The following is a 19566-nucleotide window of genomic DNA, read 5'->3' as shown; positions in this document are numbered from 1 at the left end:
GGTAGCACAGACCATTAGCCATAAGAGAGCCTGTTCAGAGCGTGTTTTGTTTTTATAACAACTTCCTACAAAGGTGTATGGTGGAGGGACTGATTTGAGAAGCTCCCAGCAGCTGGTGGATGGGAAGTTAATATTACCTCCTCTTTGATTTCTTCTTTTTCCTGACCTGCAGGCTTCAGTTCTAGTTTTGCTGGTTCAAGGGAAGGAAGGTAGTTCTTTGTGTACAGACTTTCAAAAAGTTTATCTACAAACCCTGAAGTTTCTGAGGAGAAAAATACACACAAACATTATACATCTTGACTTTTAAGTCTATTGTCAGGACTATATTGACAAGACAATTCCCCGAAATCCAACCACAAGGATTTTTAAGTAATGATATTTCATTTTAAATTTGTGTGATTTTAATGGTATTAGGTACTAGAATGACAGCTCTAAAAACTATGTTCTCTATACAGCTATAGACAGAGGTACCCAATAGGAAGCAGAATGGATTACCCCACATAGCTCTGCTAAAACAGCTCAACTTATGGTGAAGGGATCACTTTTAGGACTGAATACTCAATGGTCTCAATGGCTCATTCAATTTTTGTCTCTGTAACAAGACTGCCGACAGCAGCAATTTTTGTGACATGAATGTTCATCCACAGAGAACAAGACAAAATTTCACACTGGATCCCAAAAAACCATTGAGTAGTAGTACGTTTCAGTTACTATTAAATTGGGCTGCACTTGAACAAGTGGCCTAGAAATGAGAGGCTCCATATCTCCATTTCCAATCCCTGGACAATTCAGTCCATTAAAAATAGGCTTTTTTAAAAAAAACAAAACAAAAAAACCACACCAATCTGCATTTATTAGAAAGTTTAATATTTCAAAATCCCTAAAGTTTTAATTCCATTGGTTTATATTTTGGATTTAACTGCTAAGGTTATCACCTTAATCTCTGGTTAGATACATATCTATTTCTTCCTCTTATCAGGGGTGCTATATTGTAACTACTACATGTATACACACTGATATATATTAACTTTTCACTTTCTGTGCAAAAGTGATAACCCTTATAGGATCATTCAACTTCAACTGCTGAATTTTTCTAGGTATCAAGCAGACCTAGTTTGACATCAGTTTTCTTTAGCCTAGTTAATTAAAACATTTATAGTAAACAGAGGCCAGGCCTACACTGAGAGTTTTAGGTAATTTTTGGTCTAGATACAGTACAGCTTCCATGGTGGAAGCAATAGCGTAGACACAAACATTTTTACCATCACATCATTGAAAGATGCTCAAAGCAGATCAGAATGACGACAAAAATAATGCTGTGCTGTCTACACTGTAGTTTTCACCTTTGTTAACTCAGGAGAAGCTGTGCTTGTGCTCAACTTGCTTAAAATTCAAAGCATAGACAAGAGATGTGTGTTTTAATGGCATTTCAATTCTGGCTGAATGAATAGGAAGCGCTCCTCACAAAAACCAGAAATGGAGGAAGAAGATCAAACAGCTTCTCAGTTTTCAATAAAAAAAGGGTTCTTACAAAATGACTTTTCTATAAGATCCCTTTTTCAGTCAAAATTCAAAGGCTGTTTGAATTTCACCTCCTACCACACTCAACTCTAGCTATTTCAGTGACAAGTGGACTTTGTACTTTCAAGGACAATAGGAGTCTTGGTATAACTGTTGAAATCAATAGAATTACATCAGGAATAAATTTGGCCCAGATCTTCAAAGTCTGATCTCACAAGACAAAGATGGCACGGGTTCAGCATCAGCAATAAGGAGGAGGATTTAGTTAGGCACAGGAGTGAACTGGTACCTTTGAGTCCTGAAGTCTCCATCTACTATAATAAAATGGTTCCATCCTGTTGAGGAACTGGTGAGAAACGGGCAGCAGGGAAATACCTCAAAGCTCCAAACATGGTGTTGTGAAGTTCATCATCTTTATTACTCATGTTTAAGAGCAATCTCATTCCACAATGCATGCTAGTTTGGCCACTAACGGTCAGATTTCCAAGTGCTCACCACCCACATTTGGGGCCAGATTTTAACCGAGAACTGAGCTTATTTTCTGGCACTGAAATAAAGACCAGATCTGTAGAAGTGCTCAGCACCTGATAGCTCCCATTGTGAAACTTTGGCCCAATTTTCTTTAAAAAATCTGGCTACTAGTATTAAAGGAAATTAAGTGCTAAACAAAGACTAACAGGCTTTAACTCAGTTGAACTTGTTTAAAAATCAGATCTTGGAATCTTTGATCCTTCATTCCCAGGCCAGAAATTATAAATATCATTATGAATGCAAGTTATTTGTATATGGGAAGAAAAAAGTAGGCCCCAAGATGACAAAAACTTTATACAATCCTTTCTAAAAAACTATGATCTTGTAGAACAACCACCTCCCAACCATAAACCACTAATCACGATTTAAAATCCTTAATCCTATTTAAATTATTGCATTTACATTTTTATAAATTATATTGAATATTAAACTACATAGTTACAAAGAAAGCAGAAAAGGTACCTTTCTGCAGAAAGACATCCAGCTGATCAGCACAGAAAGCCTTCAGCTCTTTCTCTGGTTTGTCTTTCTTGACTAATGCCACGACATAGTTAGCTAAGGCTGAAGGATCTGCATCACAACTGATGAGGAGAGGGAAAAAAAATGACTCTTAGAAACATACAAATTAATTTTGTCAAACAATATTGAAAATCATTAGAAATTACATTCTGGACAACTCTAGTAGTTATAGAAGCATAATCAAGACAGTCTTCTGGCAATGGTTGTTGCTGGCTCTTTAGAATAGTATCCAGTAACATCACAGTTGCACCTGGCTCTAATGCTACAAAACAGTTTCTGCCATTACTGCATAATAGAGAGCTGTGTTGATTTCATTTTGTGCTACACTAACCATTTGTGAAAAAGCTTCCATGCCTTGTGCTCATTCTTTGGCTTTACTTGTGAAGAACATCACACTACAATGCTTAGATCAATCAAGAAGATGCTATTTTTCTGGCCAACTCCCCCTTACCACAGCACACCCAAACAACTATGGCCCAATATTAATGAGACAAACTTCTAGCAAGATGACCTGGAAGATTGTTCCATCGTGGAAATGTTGTATGATGTCTTAACAACCAGAATAGAGTAACCAACCACATTTCACCAGGAAGAGATCTGAAAAATAAGTACTACGTACACAGTTTCTCTCTCAGGAGCACAAGTGAAAAGAACGAAGCCAACCTGCAAACTTTGTTTCTTTTGTTCCATAGTACTCTCAAGGTAGAGATTTCACTATCTACAGAAGTGCCTTTATTAGCACAGACTAACTACATTACACTCACAACCCAACAGCCCATATCTGGCTATTTGAAAACCACTAAAAACGCATTCTCCACTTCTACTACAATGCTCTGGTACCACTAGCTAAAATGGAGGTTGCCTTATCTTAGGCTGTTCAACTATCAGAAAGTGTTAAAAAATTAGAACCTACTTGCTATTAGTGAAGCATTATGCAATGCTCCTTTAATTTATCACACAGCACTGCTATGGGCTTCAACACAACAAATGTAGCAGCTACGTGAATAGATGTCTCGGGTATGTATTTGTTTATATTCTAAGCTCACTATTTAAAAAAAGTTTCTAAATGAACTTTGACTGTCAACATTTGCTTGCTTTTGGAATTGTCACTACAAAGCACATGAGAAATAGCAAACAGTTTCGGGGCCTCAGAAGATGGTCAAAAATAAGTTTATTTGCTTGTAGCAAATTATTTGTTGAAAAACGCAAAACTTCACAATGAAATATTTAACCAGCTCTTTTGCCCTGTTAATTTGCTCACTTATTTCCAGTGTTTGATGGCTGCATGAAAAAAAATTATGTTTCAAAAGGATGTATAGAAATACAATAATGAAAAAGGTTAATCCACAAAAACTGAAAGGTAACAATGTGGTCGATATGTACAATTTAATGAAAAGAAAAAGTTTCATGAGTTACAAAGGAGTTATAAAAAGAGAGCTTCCATCCTTTCCAAACATGTTTCTTCAGTTTGACCTTTATCCCTCCCTCCTCGTTAGCATCCCAATTTCTCTCAGGATGGCCCGTTGGAACATTCTAGCACTTGCTTATTACATAACAGAAACTTGCATAAAGTGCTTATTATACCCCTGAAAGGATCTTTGCTGCATGTTCACTCCTCAGTGATCTCAAATGCGCTACCACCACCACCACAAGGAAATTCTAATACTGTTTGCCAAAAACCCGGTCTACAACTGAAATTCATTCAGAATATAGCTTTGGTACCAGAAGTCAGAAAGCGCTCAGGTTAAAAGGCTAATCAGAATCAATAATGAACACAGATGATCAAATAGATATGATAGACAGTAATGGGCCAGATGAACATCTGGAGGCTCACACTCTCTCTCTCTCTCTTTTTTTTTTTTTTTTTAAAGACAATACTGTAATTCTCAATTTAATTTTTATCAAAATTAATGCAACACGATAAAGTGAAAGTATACTGTGTGGTTCTTTTTCTTCTGAAAGCACAAACATTATACTTTAATATTATTGTAATCCTTATATTTTAAGTAATTCAGAGTTACGGCTCAAACTTTCCCCTTAACTAAGCCAGCTATCTCTGAGAATTGCAGGAGCTTTCAAACATCCATTGGTAATAGATAACGGAGTTTCAGCCAGTCTCTATTTCTTCGCTGTTAGAGGTTTAAGACAGAGCCCTAATACTGTTATGGCAAAGTGTAGAGTAATATAAATGTTTATTTCTTTTAATAATTAAACTGAGTTAGTAAAGTTTGTAACAACTCTTCAGGTAAAAATGTAATGAAACTAGTCTGCAATAGCTTTTATAGTGTACCTGTTTACAGAGACAATTCTTTTAGAAAAAAAGTGTGCTATTTAACAGATTGTAGCCAGAGTCGTCCTGGAATCTACCCAAATTTTCAAATGGACAAACACAAATACAGTATACATTTTGTGGTAAGAGTAGATAACTAATAGTTTATCAATTCCACAACTGTGAATTCACAGAGATCTCTATTTTCTGCTGCATGAAAACTAAAAATTCAAATAGTTTCCCTCTTCCCCACCCCCATCTCTCATTACAGGAAAGCCCTGTTATCAGCAAACATTTTATGAAGTGAATGTGCATTTATACATATTTTACAAATATTTACCCAGTACATCAGGGACTTTTTTAGAACAACTGCATTTTTTGGTAATTACATAAAAATGGCACATTATAAAAATCCTTCAGAAGTTTGACTAGGAAACTTCTCACAAATCCTCAAGAGTGGATTTGGATTATTAACTTCTGCCACCCTTTCAATTTGACTAAAGATTTATTTTATGGACTATTTTATTGCTGGGGGATGAACTGATGTTGCATAGTTGAAGACTAAATGCATACTGAAGCAAAAAAAAAAAAAACAACCTCCCAAACCCTCAAAATAAGGTGCAAGTGCCAAGCATCCTGTCTGCAAAACCCAGGGCAAACATTAACTCATTAATCCTTCACACTCCTGGGAAGTAGGGAAGTATTATCCCCATTTTACAAGAGGGCCAGGGAGATTTAAATGACTTGCCCAAGGCCAAAGAGGGCATCAGTAGAAGGTCCCTGGATCCCAGCCCTGTGCTCAGACTGGTTGAAAAGGATTTCTTCTAGGAGAAGCCCTGCTTAGTGCAAAGCAGGAGCTAGCAAGGGAGAGTGACAGTACAGAAGCCGCCGCATGAACTGGTTAGCTAGGCCCTGCCATTAACCCAGCACACGAGCATTCACACCTCTGCCCCGTGGCTTAGCCCCCAGCCCTCTGGCCTGGGGCAGAGCACAGGGCACCTTGCGGAGCCGGGAACAAGTTCATTGCAACGCACGAGCCTGGGGTGCCAGGGACCTCAGTGGCCGAGCCCAGAAGTTTATTTCCCAGCCCGATTTAGGGCCAGTTGTGGATTTACCCGTCCGCAGCCCGGCTCTAGCGGCAGCTCCGCCGTTTTCTGCGGGCAACACATTTCACCCCCGAAGTCTCCCGCCCCCCCCCTAATTTTCTCCTGCCCCCCACCCCTCCCCGACACTCGCCAGCCCCACTGGACACAGCCCCCTCACCCCTCGCTTCCCGGCCCCTCCCCGCACCCGGGGCCTCCCGCCCACACACGTCCCCAGCCCCCCCAATGCCCCCACCAGCGCCCGCACCCCCGCTGCCCTGCCGGCTGTCCGCGCCCTCCCCTCACTCACATCGGCTCCAGTAACTTGGCCAGCCAGGTCTTGAGAGCGTCCACGTTCTCTATGATCATGGTGCCCTCCGCTGCTCCGCCCTGCGCCTCCGCTACACCCCAGACACCATGGCCCCCGGCAGCCCCGGCTCGGGAGTCGGACCCCGCCTCCCCCAGGGCAGTTACTCGCCAGCAGCCCCCTCCCCCCCCGGCCAGGGCCTAGTACAGGAACTAACCACCCTCACGCAACGTAACCTGCTGGTTGCCGGCGGAGGCGGGATCCCTCTCACGACAACCAATCACATGACCAGGTACGCGCGGAAACCAGCTAATCGTAGCCTCGGAAAAGCTACACGGTTCGTGGGTCACGGGGAGGCAGCAGGTTAGGTCGAGCTAGTCCGTGAACTCTTGGTGCAACATGGTAGAGAGGGCGCTCTTAAAGGGCCAGGCAAGCATTACTATTTCCCACTCGGCCCATCCCAAATGGGTGAGCAACAGCCGTACTGCCACCCCCACAGCTCTGCCCCATAGGGTGAGCGCCCTATTCCCAGCGCAACCCCCCCATTACTCATCCCCTTGCCCATGGGGTGGGCTCCCCACCTTCCAGCTAGGCCCCACTGAGAAGCACCCCATGGAAAAAGCATTCCACATTCTTCCCAGCCTTCTATCCCCCATGCAGTGAGAACCTATCTCACTCTCAGCCCCCAGGGACCTCCACACTCCTGCACTGCAATCCCCGGCACACTGTTATACTGCAAATCCTCTGCACAAAATGGCTTTCAGGATCTTATTTTTTACAGGCCGCTACTGTCACCAGTCATACATGGGGTCTGCTGGGGGCAGGGGACTGATTCCTCAGCTAGTGGCCTCCAGGGAGAAATTAAATTTATAAAACCAGCAAGTACACTTGAAACTAGGTTGTGAAGCCACTTACACTGTAGTTTAAAACACTTACAGCGTCACCTGCTTCAATCTTCTCTGGAATCCCTACAAGGGAATCCTAGTCCAGCCTAGCCCATCCTTTTATGAATGACTGTGTTATCTTTAATTAATTAAGGCATAAAACAAAGAATCCTACTCTAATGATATATTTAAGAGGCCCTTGTAATGACCTGGCTGATTATGAGTCACATTTGTCTTACAAGTGTGAATATGTACAGGCCTGGTCAAGTATTTGTGATTACCGGTATATTGCCCTGTCAAGGGTGCCCCAAAAGAGGATTACAAACCATAATAAAATACATATACTGCAGATTTTCTTGCAGATCTAGTGCTGATCTTTTAGCAGCGTTACTGTTAGATGTCTGAGTCTAGATTGGTGAACCAGTTGATTGCTTCAGATGACGCGGAGTAGATGGAAGAAATGCTACTGGGCTACGTCTGTTTGGGACATTGATTGATGAGGTGTTCCATAATTTGAAGTCCGTTTCCAGAGTCACAAATACAATTGTGCCTCAATCCCCAGTTATGGAGGAGGTAGGTGCAACTGCCATGTGATTTGCAGATGTGGTTCAGAGGGGACCATATTTTCCATGGGAGTGAAAAGCTACTAGGTTCTTTGCTTGAGTCCTTGATGAGATGTTTCTTTGGGACATTAGCACCCTTCCACATTGTTCGCTGTTAATCTTTGGGGGAGAACCCTGAGTCTTTGAATGCTTGCACTGCAAGCCAAAAAGGTTTTCTGGATTTAAATAATAATCTGTTTATTATTTAGGTCTTCATGTATTGGAAGATCCTTTTTTGTCTCGAATACAATGGAACTCCCACAGAATTCTCAGTTTGTGAAGAACTTAAGGTGGGTAGACATGTGCCAGTGCAGGAAGGCACAATTGTGGTGTTGATTTTTACTATACCTGTAATGATCTGCATGACAGTGTTAAGTTGAGAATTGAAAAGTGATGTGTGGGAGCTATGCATCCGGATGAGTGAACAGTATTCTATGGTAGAGTGGACAAGGCTGAGTGAAGATGTCCATAGAGTTTTCATATTAGCTCCCTTAGGTCATTCCTGCAGTTTTTGGATGAGATTTACCCACATCTTTAATTTGCCATGTTATTTTTCAGGTGCTGTTTATGTGTGAGGTTTAGGTCTAATGTCACACTAACATATTTTGGGATGGGATTGTTTCTTAGCTGTTGGCCACAAAAGTCCATGAGCAGCTCCACCATACCTTTTCGATCGATTAGACAAAATGCTGGAGCAGCTGATGATCACCTTCTCATGGTCTGCTCTATTACAGGTTAGGGCACAACCAATGTCATCACATAGGCATCTGAACATCACTCAGAGAAATCCTGGATTGAACAGCAATGGAAATAGTTACTCAAGTAGTAATGACTTTGACTGTAGAAAGAAAGGTCCTGAGTTTTAATCCTTGCTGACAACTATGAAATCTGCAGTACAAATGGTGATGTGAAATCCAGGATGGCAATGGAATAGTTACATCTTCCATCTTTTTCATTAGTCTACAGTGTTTTCATTCACTTGTGTGTTCTAAATGGTGAACATACCCTTGCTGACAATGTCTGAAATATAAATGAACTTCACTGAAATGCCCTGGACTAAGGGAGATTTTGAGAAGGACAAACAAGGAAATGGTAAATAGGAAGACTACATGAATATGCATGTTGCATCTATGTCAACAAGATCATTAGACTTGTTTTAATTGGGTATTCATGCTCAGCAAAATAGAAATATTTTCAAATATGTTAGCTCAGCTCTACTAGGTTTTCAGTGTATACTCTTGAAATAGTAGATAAGTGAATACAGAGCTGCTCTTGCCATATTTTTCTATAAATTAAGCTTTTTTAAACGAACAATCTAATGTCAGGGAAGGTTTAAAATTTTCAGTTTGGGGAAGGAAAGACTAAAATATCAGTTGTTTGATGCAACTTCAAAACAATGTTTTAAAAAGTATTAAAATATTTTAAGATTCAGCAAAGCAGTTGGAGACACACATCTAGGGTGTGATGCATTTCAGTTCATCATATGATCAATTGTTAATGTCACACTGTGTTCTTTTCGTCCTCTAAGTACTCAAACCCTTTCAAAAATGACTTTCAGAGGAAGAAAAAATAGGGTTTGTGCTCCCCCCATTTATGATTTATAAAGAAGGTCTGATTGTTCTTTTACATTAGAGATTCAGATCCTCTTTAGTCTGGAAGATTCTGTGATGACTGGACACTTAGTAAAATGATGATTTCACTAGCACTAAACAAGATAAAGTTGAGGAATTAGCGGGGCAAGGAATTAGTCAAACTAAACACTTCTTCAATTTCAGTGAGTAATTAACAGTTTGAATAAAGGAAGCATTTGTTAGAGATGCAACAGCCTCATACTTTCAATTAAGACATTAGGAGCTCATAGTGTACATGCTTTATACCTTCTACTAGTCCTCCAACAAAGCCAGGAAGACCAGATGCTATATTGCTGATATTTCTAAGATTCAAAAATACTAGCAGAAAAAATTAAAAAAGTTTAGGCCTTTATACATTATAAAGAAACATAAAAAAAACAAGCCCAATTGCTTTAAAGTCCTTTGCAGATCACTTTTAAAATAAGTAATAGAAGCTAGAGGAATTGAAAACTGTAAATTTAATATAATAAAGCTACTGGCACTGTAGCTTTAAAAACACCAAGGTCCAGAGTCTCCCCTGCCTTGCACCTTGTGTAGCCCATTACACTCATGAAAATGGGAAGTAAAATGTTACCAATCAGAATATCATTTTTTAACAGATTTAAGTGTTGAGACAGTACCAGGCAGTGGAGAATCGAACTCCAAGTCTCTTTAATGGATACAAGTTATAACAATTAATTATTGGAGCTTATGAATACACCTTGCATAGAATTATAGTATTAATTTTTGTAGGAGCCAGAAGGAGAGAGAAATACTTAGACTATAAACTCTTCAGTGCAAGGACTGTCTGTTTTGGTTTTGTAAAACACCTAGCACAATGGGGTTCTTCTGATCCATGACTGGGACTCCTAGATGCTACAATAATAAAAATAATAGATAATATTAATAAAGCATAAAACACAGGCAGATTCTTACCAAACATAGAATTCAAATTCTTTGCTGTTGAAGGTGATGCAGCTGCACTGATTTATACAAACAGAGAATCTGGCTTATAGAATTAATAATTGCAATCTGGAAATAGAAGCCAATTGATATAAGCCTCACATTTTACAGCACTCCCAAAACAACGATAAAAACAGCCAAACACCAATGAGCCCTGACTTTGTAAAGGGTGTGTAGGAGAAGTCATTGAAAATGAAAGCTGTTTTCTACATCATCTTATGAAATATAAAGTAGTGCCAGAAAGATACTGTGCTTCCTCAAACTATTGGCTATAGTAAAGGATTTCTAGCTAAAAAAAAAAAACAAGAAAGAATGTGTATAACTGTGGAAGAAAAGAGAAAGGAGAATCAGCCTTCGAATAAAATATACTAAAAAATAAAACTTGGCCCTTGTTGCACTTTAAATGTTCAAATTTGTCTACAAACAACTTTTTTGTCCTCTTAGATTTTATTTTAACAGACCTTTGAACATTTAACGTGTGATGTCAGTGTTAAGTTGTATTATTTCTTATTCAGAGGCTGGCTATAGAATGTGAGGCTATTTGTGCTGTCCCTTTTCTTCCCAAGTGATGTTATCTTATTTTTCTTGGTATTACAGCTGTAATAACTTGTTTTTTTAAATTTAATACTTTAATTTTACACGGCTAGTCTGTGACTAAACTTGCAGCTGGTAATTTTTATGGTGACATTCAACAAGGTGCCCTAGGGTCCAAACAAGCCAACATGGGGACTCAGATAGGGCCTCTCCAACAAGCAAGGGGCCGGGGCTGGAAACAGTCATCGGTCAGGTTTACTAAACCCTTTTATCATTTTCGTTGCTCTCCTCTGAACTGTCTCCAATTTGTCCACATCTTTCCTAAAATGTGGTGCCCGAAACAGAACACAATACTCCAGTTGAGGCCTCACCAGTGCTGAGTGGAGTGGGACAATTACCTCTCCATATCTTACATACAACACTCTTGTTAATATACCCCAGAACTTTAGCCTGTTTGCAGCTGCATCACATTCACTCATATTCAATCCCCAGATCCTTTTTACATAGCCAGTTATTTCCCTATTTTTTGTTATGCATATTTTTCTTCCTAAATGTAGTACTTTGCTATAGTGTACTGTCTATAGTGAATTCCAGCTTGTTGAATTCAGACTGATTTTCCAATTTGTCAGGCTTATTTTGAATTTTAATCCTGTCCTCCAAAGTGCTTGTCCAGCCATCTTGGTTTCATCTGCAAATTTTATAAGCATACTCTCCATTCCATTATCTGAGTCATTGATGAAAATATTGAATAGTACTGGACCTATGATTGACCCCTCTGGGATCCCTCCCAGTTTGATAGCAAATTATTAATAAGTACTTTTTGAGGGTGGTCTTTCAATCCACCTTATAGTAATTTCATCTAGACCACATTCCCCTAGTTTGTTTATGAGAATGTCATGTGGACTATGTCAAAAACCTTATTAAAATCAAGATAAAGCATATCTACTGCTCTCCCCCATCCACTAGGTCAGTAACCCTATCAAAGAAGGAAATTAGTTGGTTTGGCATGATTTGTTCTTGACAAACCATGCAGGGGTATTCCTTATAACTTTGTTATCCTCTGGTGGTTACAAACTGGCTGTTTAATAATTTGTTTCAGTATCTTTCCACGTATCAAAGTTAGGCTGACTGGTCTGTACTTCTCTGGGTCCTCTTTGTTTCTACTATGTTTGCCCTTCTCCAGTTTCCTGGAATCTCACGCGTCCTCCAAGAGTTCTCAAAGATGGTTGCTTCTGGACCTGAGATTGCTTCCGCTGGTTCCTGGGATGAATTTCATCAGGCCCTGTGAACTTAAATACATCTAACTTATCTAAATATTTTTTTAACTTGTTCTTTCCCTATTTTGGCTTCTATTCCTTCCCCTAGTTGTTAATATTGTTTTAAGTGTCTGGTCACAATTTACCTTTTTAGTGAGGACTGAAGCTAAATAGGCATTAAACATTTCAACTTTCTTGATGTCATCACTTATTAGCACTCCTTCCTTGCTCAGTAAAGAACCTACACTTTCCTTCATCTTTCACTTGCTTCTAACGTATTTAAAGAACCTCTTCTTACTGCCTTTTCTAGGTGCAACTCATGTTGTGCCTTAGTCTTTCTGATTTTATTCCTACATGCTTGTGCTAGTCTTTTGCCTTCCTCCTTAGCAATTTGTCCATATTTCCACTTTTTATAGGATTCCTTTTTGATTTTCAGGTTATTAAAGGGCTACTGATGGAGCCATATTAGCCTCTTATTAGTCTTCCTATTGTTCCTTCACATGGAGTTTGCATTGTGCCTTTAACATCATCCCCTACAGAAACTGCAGGATATCTTGATCGCCTTTTGGACATTGTAGTGTCCGTTGCTCAGTCCCCAAGAGCAAGGGGCTCTATGTGCAGACATTGGCCCCTCTGCTAGGCTGAGCACTGCACTAAATCAGCCTCCTACTCCAGGCCAAGGCAATCTCTAATGACCAAAATAAGGGAAAGAGGGCGGGACAACAGTAAGTAACACCGCCCAGTCCCACAGCCTCCCTCTAGTCCCAACCACTAAGGAGGGGAAACATGATACCCCCATCTTTGCGGGTTGGTATAGCCCAGTGATGGGATTTGGCTATGGGGGTTTCACGCCGTGGGCCCGAAGGCGCGGGGGTTTCTGGGACATGTAGTCCTCTAGCCCTTCCAGCATTAGATGTGGATGCAGGGAGAACTACATTTCCCGCAAGGCGTTGCGGCGGCGCGCTGGTTTTCCGCTTGCCGTTGCCGGCTGACGCTCGCAGTGTCGCGCAGTGGCTGCGTGTTGCTGTCCTGGCTGGCGCAAGCAAGACAACTGGTACAACGTGGAGAAGCAAGGCTGTGTGGCAGCCAGCTGGGGACCTCGGCTGCAAAGGATAGGATGATGGTGAGTATGAGGCTGTGTGCCGGGGGCAGCGGGGGAGCGGGCGGGTCCTTGCTGACCGCCGGTGGGGGAGAGAGGCGGTGGGGGGCTGTGCAGTGTCCCATGGGGCGAGAGGCTGAGGGTGTGGGGGGCTGTGCAGTGTCCCACAAGGTGAGAGGTTGGGGTGGGGTGGTGCAGTGTCCCACAGGGGGAGGGATCCATACAGCCTCTCTATCCGACTGGGATGCTCCTGTGCATGCTCCATTTCCTGCCATGCCTTCTGTCAAAGGATCTCCAAGCAATTTTCTACCATTGATTCACTGAACTTCACAGCATCTTGTGAAGCCGTTGTTGTTATCCCTCTTTTATCAAACGGGAAGCTGAAGCACTGAAAGGTAAAGTGATTTGCCCAAGGTTACGTGTTGGGATGGTAAGAGGACTTGGGATAGAACCTTTGCTGACACCCAGTGATGTGCTTTCACCAGCATATGGCATGTTTGTTGTTACTGGCATTTGCCATGTCAATATGGGACATGCACTTAAGGAATTCTGCCTTTTTAGGCCGTCTTGCCAGAGGATTCTTGTTTTATAATGTAGTGACAATTATGCCCTGGTGTTGAAATGGTACCCGAAGCTATCTAGGTTTGGTATAGTCAATGTCTTGTAAAATGCAGGACCGCTCCAGTGAAAACTGGCAGTTTCACTTGAAAGGACAGGCAAGTTTATTTAATTTAAATTTTTTGTAATTATGAAAATACTTATAACAATTTAAAAATAAGAAGTTGGCTTATCTCTTTTTATCTCATACACTAAGAAGATGTTTGGGATATCACTGTCCATTGTGCTGACAGTGGAAAAAAATATTGTTAAGAGATTGAGTAGCCATTTGAATCTCAAATATATTGTAGAGATAATTCTGTATCTTGAAGCGAGGTGAGATTCTTATGTTTAAAGTTGCAGTTGATAAAAGATTATGTGACACCTATCTAGGAAACCAATTTTATCAGTCAGCCTGTTAGTTTAAAACACTGCTCCAAAATATCCCCATATGCATGAATACAAGTCTGCTGCACCTTTATTGAAAGGGCCACCTCTGCTAAACAACCAATTTTGTCAGTTTTTGATTGGTTGCAGGCTTCAGTGTATTTGTGTCATTATTTGCAATAATGTAATCAAGACCTGGCTCTTCCAAATATAGTACTAATTTTCAGAAAAATTGCAAGATCTGATTTTTTTCAACTTCATGGAATTAATCTGAAACACTCAGAGCCTGTGGCTAAATCTTCCAACAAGACTTCCCTGCGTTTGACTTAGGCCTGGTCTATACTATGAAATTAGGTCAGTATAACTATGTTACTCAGGGGTGTGAAAAATCCATAACCCTGAGCGATGCAGTTAAACCGACCTAACCCTCAGCGTGGGCAGTGCTGGGTCAATGGAAGAATTTTCCCATCGTCCTAGCTACTGCTTCTGGGAAGGTGGAGTACCTCTGCTGATGGGAGAAGCCCTCCTGTCAGCGTGGTTAGTGTCTTCTCTGAGGCTATGTCTACACTGCAGCACTAATTCAAATTAGCTTAATTCAAATTACAGAAAGCGATTTAGAGAAAGCACTGCAGACTGTCCACACTACAGTGTTTGTGCTGGTTTCTTGCGTCCACACTGGCCAGCCTTAATTCAAATTAGAAAGCAGTGCAATGTGGGAAGCTATCCCACAGTTGTGATGAGTGTCATCATCCCAGGATGCAGCGCTGCTTCCCCCACCCCCAAACAAACAGGAAAAGGATTTTCATGCTGTTTTTTTACTCCACCAATCGCCATTGCTGCAGGCACATGGAGCCAGCTGAACTATGCTCTCATTTTGACTGTGACAAATACATCACAGCTTATCCTGGATTACTTTAGAACTGTATGCTGTTTGCCTTTTATGCTCCCCCCACCACCCTCTGAATATTGCTTGCCTTTGATTTTGATTCTACAGGTGTCTGTAGGATGTAGGATAAATAACAACGGAGTCAGTTAGTATATTAATACAGTGATACAAATGTTTCCATTTAACTGATGGAAAGCATGATATAATGTATCCACATGTAGCACTGTGAATAAACTCTTAAGAAAGTATCAGTTTCCATGATTGGCCACTGAAACAATGTAGCAAATAATTTCCTCTCACAGCTGGCATTTAAAACGCATTCACCAGGCGGGGAGAGGGGTGGGTGGTGAAATCTTTCCAAGGGACAAACTTTAAAGGGCTAAACTTTCAAAGGGACAAATCTTAAAGGGACAAACTGCAAAGGGCTTCCTGGGCAGTTAAAATGCATTCACCACGTGGGGAGAGGGGGAGTGAAATTTTCAAACCCTTAAAGGGATAAACTGCAAAGGGCTTGTTGTGTGTGTGTGTGTGGGGGGGGGGGAGGGGGGGGGTGATCGCAGCTTGGATTTTAAACCTATTCACCGCAGGAAATGAAGATTTAAATCTTCCCACGGCTGCTTTGGGGGAGGGTACTGAAATGGGGCATCATGGGATACAGTCTGGAGGCCAGTTAATTCGAATTAAGTCCCATTGCATCCACACTCACACTAATGCAAATTAACTGATGCGCTTCAGGTGCTAATCCACTTGCAGAGGTGATTTTATTAATTCGATTATAAAGGCTCCTTAATTCGAATTAACAATGCACAAGTGTAGACGCGGGACTAATTAATTAGAATTAAGCCTCCAGTGTAGACCAGGCCTGAAATGCAACAGCAGCACAGCTGCGGTGTTTTAAGTATAGACAAAACCATAAGAGGTGATTGTGGAAGAGTGAAGAAATCTTTAGCATGCTTGCCATGTGTATAAATTACTGCAGCTGTGGAAGTACAGTAACTAACACTTGGTAACTTATCCTATTCCATAGATCTTTATAAATATGAACCCCCTCACATCTAGTCTCCCTTCAGCTACTTTAATAAAATGGCCATAGATAGTTAATCAAATAATATAATCTCATTAACATATAGTATTTCAGTAGCATAGGAGAACAAGAAGATATCAATAGTTGGGATATTACATAGATTCAAAACATTTCATGTGATTATGTAGTGCCTTTTGGATGGTTTATAGTCATTCTTGGCCCTTCAATGGCAACCTTTATTTAAATCTGTGCTCACAAGTGTATTGGGTAATTTACAGACAGGTGAAGGTAGACATAATCCCTGTCACAAATTGCTTGATCCTCAAATCAGTTCCCCTTGAATAGTCCTTTAGAATATGTGCTAAGTACTTATGCTAAACTATCTGTTCAACCTTATATTTAGCTGTGACACACTGATGTACTTTTCCCAGACCTGAGGAAGAGCTCTGTGTAGCTTGAAAGCTTGCACAGATATTACCTCACCCACCTTGTCTCTCTGTGGACATATTAAACTTTATGCATGTGAATAGTTCTGTTGACGTCCATATTCATAATGTTAGACAATACACAATGGGTGTTAGTAACAAACAATGAACATACAGAATAGAGAGAAGAAATAAGATCATGTGGTTTCTTAGCATTGTGTAAGTCTTGATGGTTCCAGTAGTTGTGTTTTGTGGGAAAGTAAGTATATGAATACATTTAAAAAATGTATCAATATTCGTTGTTTATAAACTAATGCAACTTACTTTATTAAAATATTTTAGTCAAATATATTACAATACTTCCCATGAAATAATGCAAAAGGCTCTCTGCCCTCTTGCAGATGTAGGAAGCATTATTTCCATTTCCTGGATGAGGAAACTGAAGCACAGTAAAGTCAAGAGATTGGTCCAGCATTACACAGTGAGAGAAATAGGAATAGAGAGGCATGACTTGTCATCCCCTGTTCTAACCGCTACTCATGCTACTTCTCATTAGATTCATGCTGTTTGCCAATATATAACTCTTTAATTGACAACACAGTAACTGCCCAAGCATATGCTGCAGCCAAGATGTGCTCATAATAGGTTTTCTCTGAAGCACATTTGCAAGGCCTTTTGTAAGCTACTGATGGCTAAATCAAGCCTTCTGTCTTGGAAGAAGAATATTAATTACTTTCTTTGAGGTTTTTGGTTTTATCACATGATTAAATCTTAGGGATACAGCCATACCTGGGTCAACCGCTCATCACAGTATCAACACGCTGAAGCTCATGCAGGCACTGTAGTGGCAGGGAACACGTGTTTAAGTATTGTCACTCATCGAGGTGAGGTCAGAGCAACAGTGAAGAGCGGTAATATTTTAAGTTCAATAGAAAACCAAAGTCAAGTTAGAAGTATGGTGATACAGGGCTGGTGAGATTAATCAGAATGCCCTTCTGTGGCATAAGGTGGTGATCACTTTCAATCAGTTTGAAAAGGATGTTAGTGGTTTTGGATTAACTGTTACAATTTATTGTCCAAATGGTCCCTTTGTGCCAGTGCTTTCATGTTGTAGAATTCATGCTGGTGACAAGAAAGCATGTAATCTAACCTCTTGGTATTTTATTACTCCTGCAACAACACTATCTGCCAAAGATTATACACGGGAAGCCTTTTCATCCTTTTAAAACTATGTAAAATAAACCAACCTGTATACTTATTTTTAAACTTCCTAACTTCTTGATCTATAGGAGCTCAAATTGAACCAAACCACTTATGGTTTGCTTTGTTTTTTTCCTAATGTTGGGGGTGGGAAGTCTGTAATGCACAAATCTGTAGTAATTAATTTAGGAAGTAAAGACAGATTATTTAGCTCCAGGACAGGAGGCTTAATTGCAAGTGGCTTTCTAGAACTTACTTGGAGCTAATATGGAGGCAGCATGGTTTAGTTATCTGAGCACAGAGAAGTGAGTTAGGAATTTAGGAGTTCTGACCTAATGCAAATCACTCATTCCTATTTGCTAACGTGGAAACTGAGGTAGAAAAGTCAATGGTACCCACTTCATTTAGGTAGCAAGTTTATGAGGATTCAATAAAATTTATAGTAGTGCCATGCAGCATTATCTGAGTCCTAAACATTTTACAATATTCACTGAATTTTAACGAGGTGACACAAGTTTTAACCCTTTAAAAAATCTTGGGGGATACGAGACGTATCAACTTTTTGTTAGCTGGCTGAGTGCTATAGTGTTGTGTACTCCAGAGTAATGATTGGAAATCTGAGGTACAGTTCTAGTGTATGGTTACAAAACGAATGCACAACTGTTCTGTGGCATACTATATTTCTGCACTCATTAAGTGCTTGGGTAACTAGCTAGATTTTTTTTTCCCTCTTGCATTGAATAGGAACGGAAAGGGACAGCAAAAGTGGACTTCCTGAAGAAAATTGAAAATGAAATCCAGCAGAAATGGAATGATGAGCGAGTGTTTGAGGTTAACGCATCAGATATTGGGAGCCAGACAAGGTAAAACACTTTTTGGTGGGGGTGGGAAGGCTTCTAAATATAGCTGGTTGGAATTACTTTGACGGAAACATTTTTCGGTCAAAAACTTCAGGGTTTTTTTTTCCATTTTCCAACCAGCTGTTTTTAAATAATCCAGCATATGTTGCTGTTTCTACATTATGTGGGAATCCCTGCAGATGACAGTGTAAAGCAGTGATGCATGTATGTTGGCTGAACTACCAATGAGAAGAAAGAGACTTGTTCCATTTCCTTTGTAGTAGCAGAAGCTGCTGAGATCAGTGAGTGAGTGTATTTCTGAGATCCCCTTTGTGACCAGGTGACTTCCCATACTTTGTGGCCCTGGTGAAGATTTGTGGGTCTTGGCATTTCAGTGTAGGGTGGTCTGCATTTCCTGCAAAACTACCCCCTCATCTCCCTCTAAATTGAATAATTGGGTGATGCAAAAGGGGCAAACAGTCTCTGAATGCTAATGTTAAAAGCACTAACACAACAAATCATGTGTGTTTATTTTCCTTGCTCAGATTTCAAGAGGTTGCGGCAAAAACCTTTTATATGGGGGCAGCTACAATCCTGTCTTTAATTAATATTCATGGTGTTATCCTCCCAAAAAGTCATGGATTAAAATCCAGAACTATTATTAATGTTTTAAAGTTTCAGATTGCAAAAGAAAGCTACAGGTCAGCACTCCATAGACAGTTTTACAGTAATAAACCCTTTGATCTGGATTTCCAGTGGTCACTATGCATCTTTCTATTTGTAAATGGAACAAAAGCTGCTTTGCTAAATTAAACTGTTTATCCTTCTAGTTGGTATGCAGTTCTGTTTATTTTGGGGTTTAAGTCCTATGGCCTTAAACTTTTGGCACTATTTTAAAAGTTAAAGTCGGTGGAACTATGTAGAACTACCCCAAAACAGAGAGTTTACATGTCACTGATGCAGCTGATGTCCTTGGATAATCAAATTAGAAGTTAACCAAGTCACCAAATAGGGTCTGCCTTACATTGTAG

General features: G+C 40.3%; 2 protein-coding genes across 4 annotated transcripts in view; one reads left to right on the top strand and one right to left on the bottom strand.

The window, feature by feature from the left end:
- Positions 1-6352, bottom strand: part of RBM27 (RNA binding motif protein 27) — a 32287-nt gene extending 25935 nt beyond the window's left edge. For both annotated transcript variants that reach the window (XM_067567546.1, XM_067567547.1), the window contains exons 1-3: positions 6233-6352; positions 2515-2633; positions 138-262 (exon numbers count right to left, since the gene is read on the bottom strand). In XM_067567546.1, the coding sequence (XP_067423647.1) occupies positions 138-262; positions 2515-2633; positions 6233-6291 (303 nt within the window). In that variant the 5' untranslated portion in view covers positions 6292-6352. The remainder of the gene's footprint in view (positions 1-137; positions 263-2514; positions 2634-6232) is intronic.
- Positions 6353-13043: 6691 nt separating this feature from the next.
- LARS1 (leucyl-tRNA synthetase 1) overlaps positions 13044-19566 on the top strand; it is a 44646-nt gene continuing 38123 nt past the window's right edge. The window contains exons 1-2 of one of the 2 annotated variants that reach the window (XM_067566600.1): positions 13044-13201; positions 18441-18559. In XM_067566600.1, coding sequence (XP_067422701.1) covers positions 13196-13201; positions 18441-18559 — 125 coding nt within the window. In that variant the 5' untranslated portion in view covers positions 13044-13195. Of the gene's footprint in view, positions 13202-18440; positions 18560-19566 lie in introns of those variants that run through there. The other variant, XM_067566601.1, reaches the window with a different exon arrangement.

This window comes from Emydura macquarii, unplaced genomic scaffold (genome assembly GCF_026122565.2).
Source record: "Emydura macquarii macquarii isolate MOO-44397 ecotype Brisbane River unplaced genomic scaffold, CSIRO-AGI_Emac_v2 contig_2768, whole genome shotgun sequence".
Classification (NCBI taxonomy): Eukaryota; Metazoa; Chordata; order Testudines; family Chelidae; genus Emydura; species Emydura macquarii.
The sequence above is the reverse complement of the archived record's forward strand: the minus strand, read 5'-3'. Positions and strand labels throughout refer to the sequence as shown.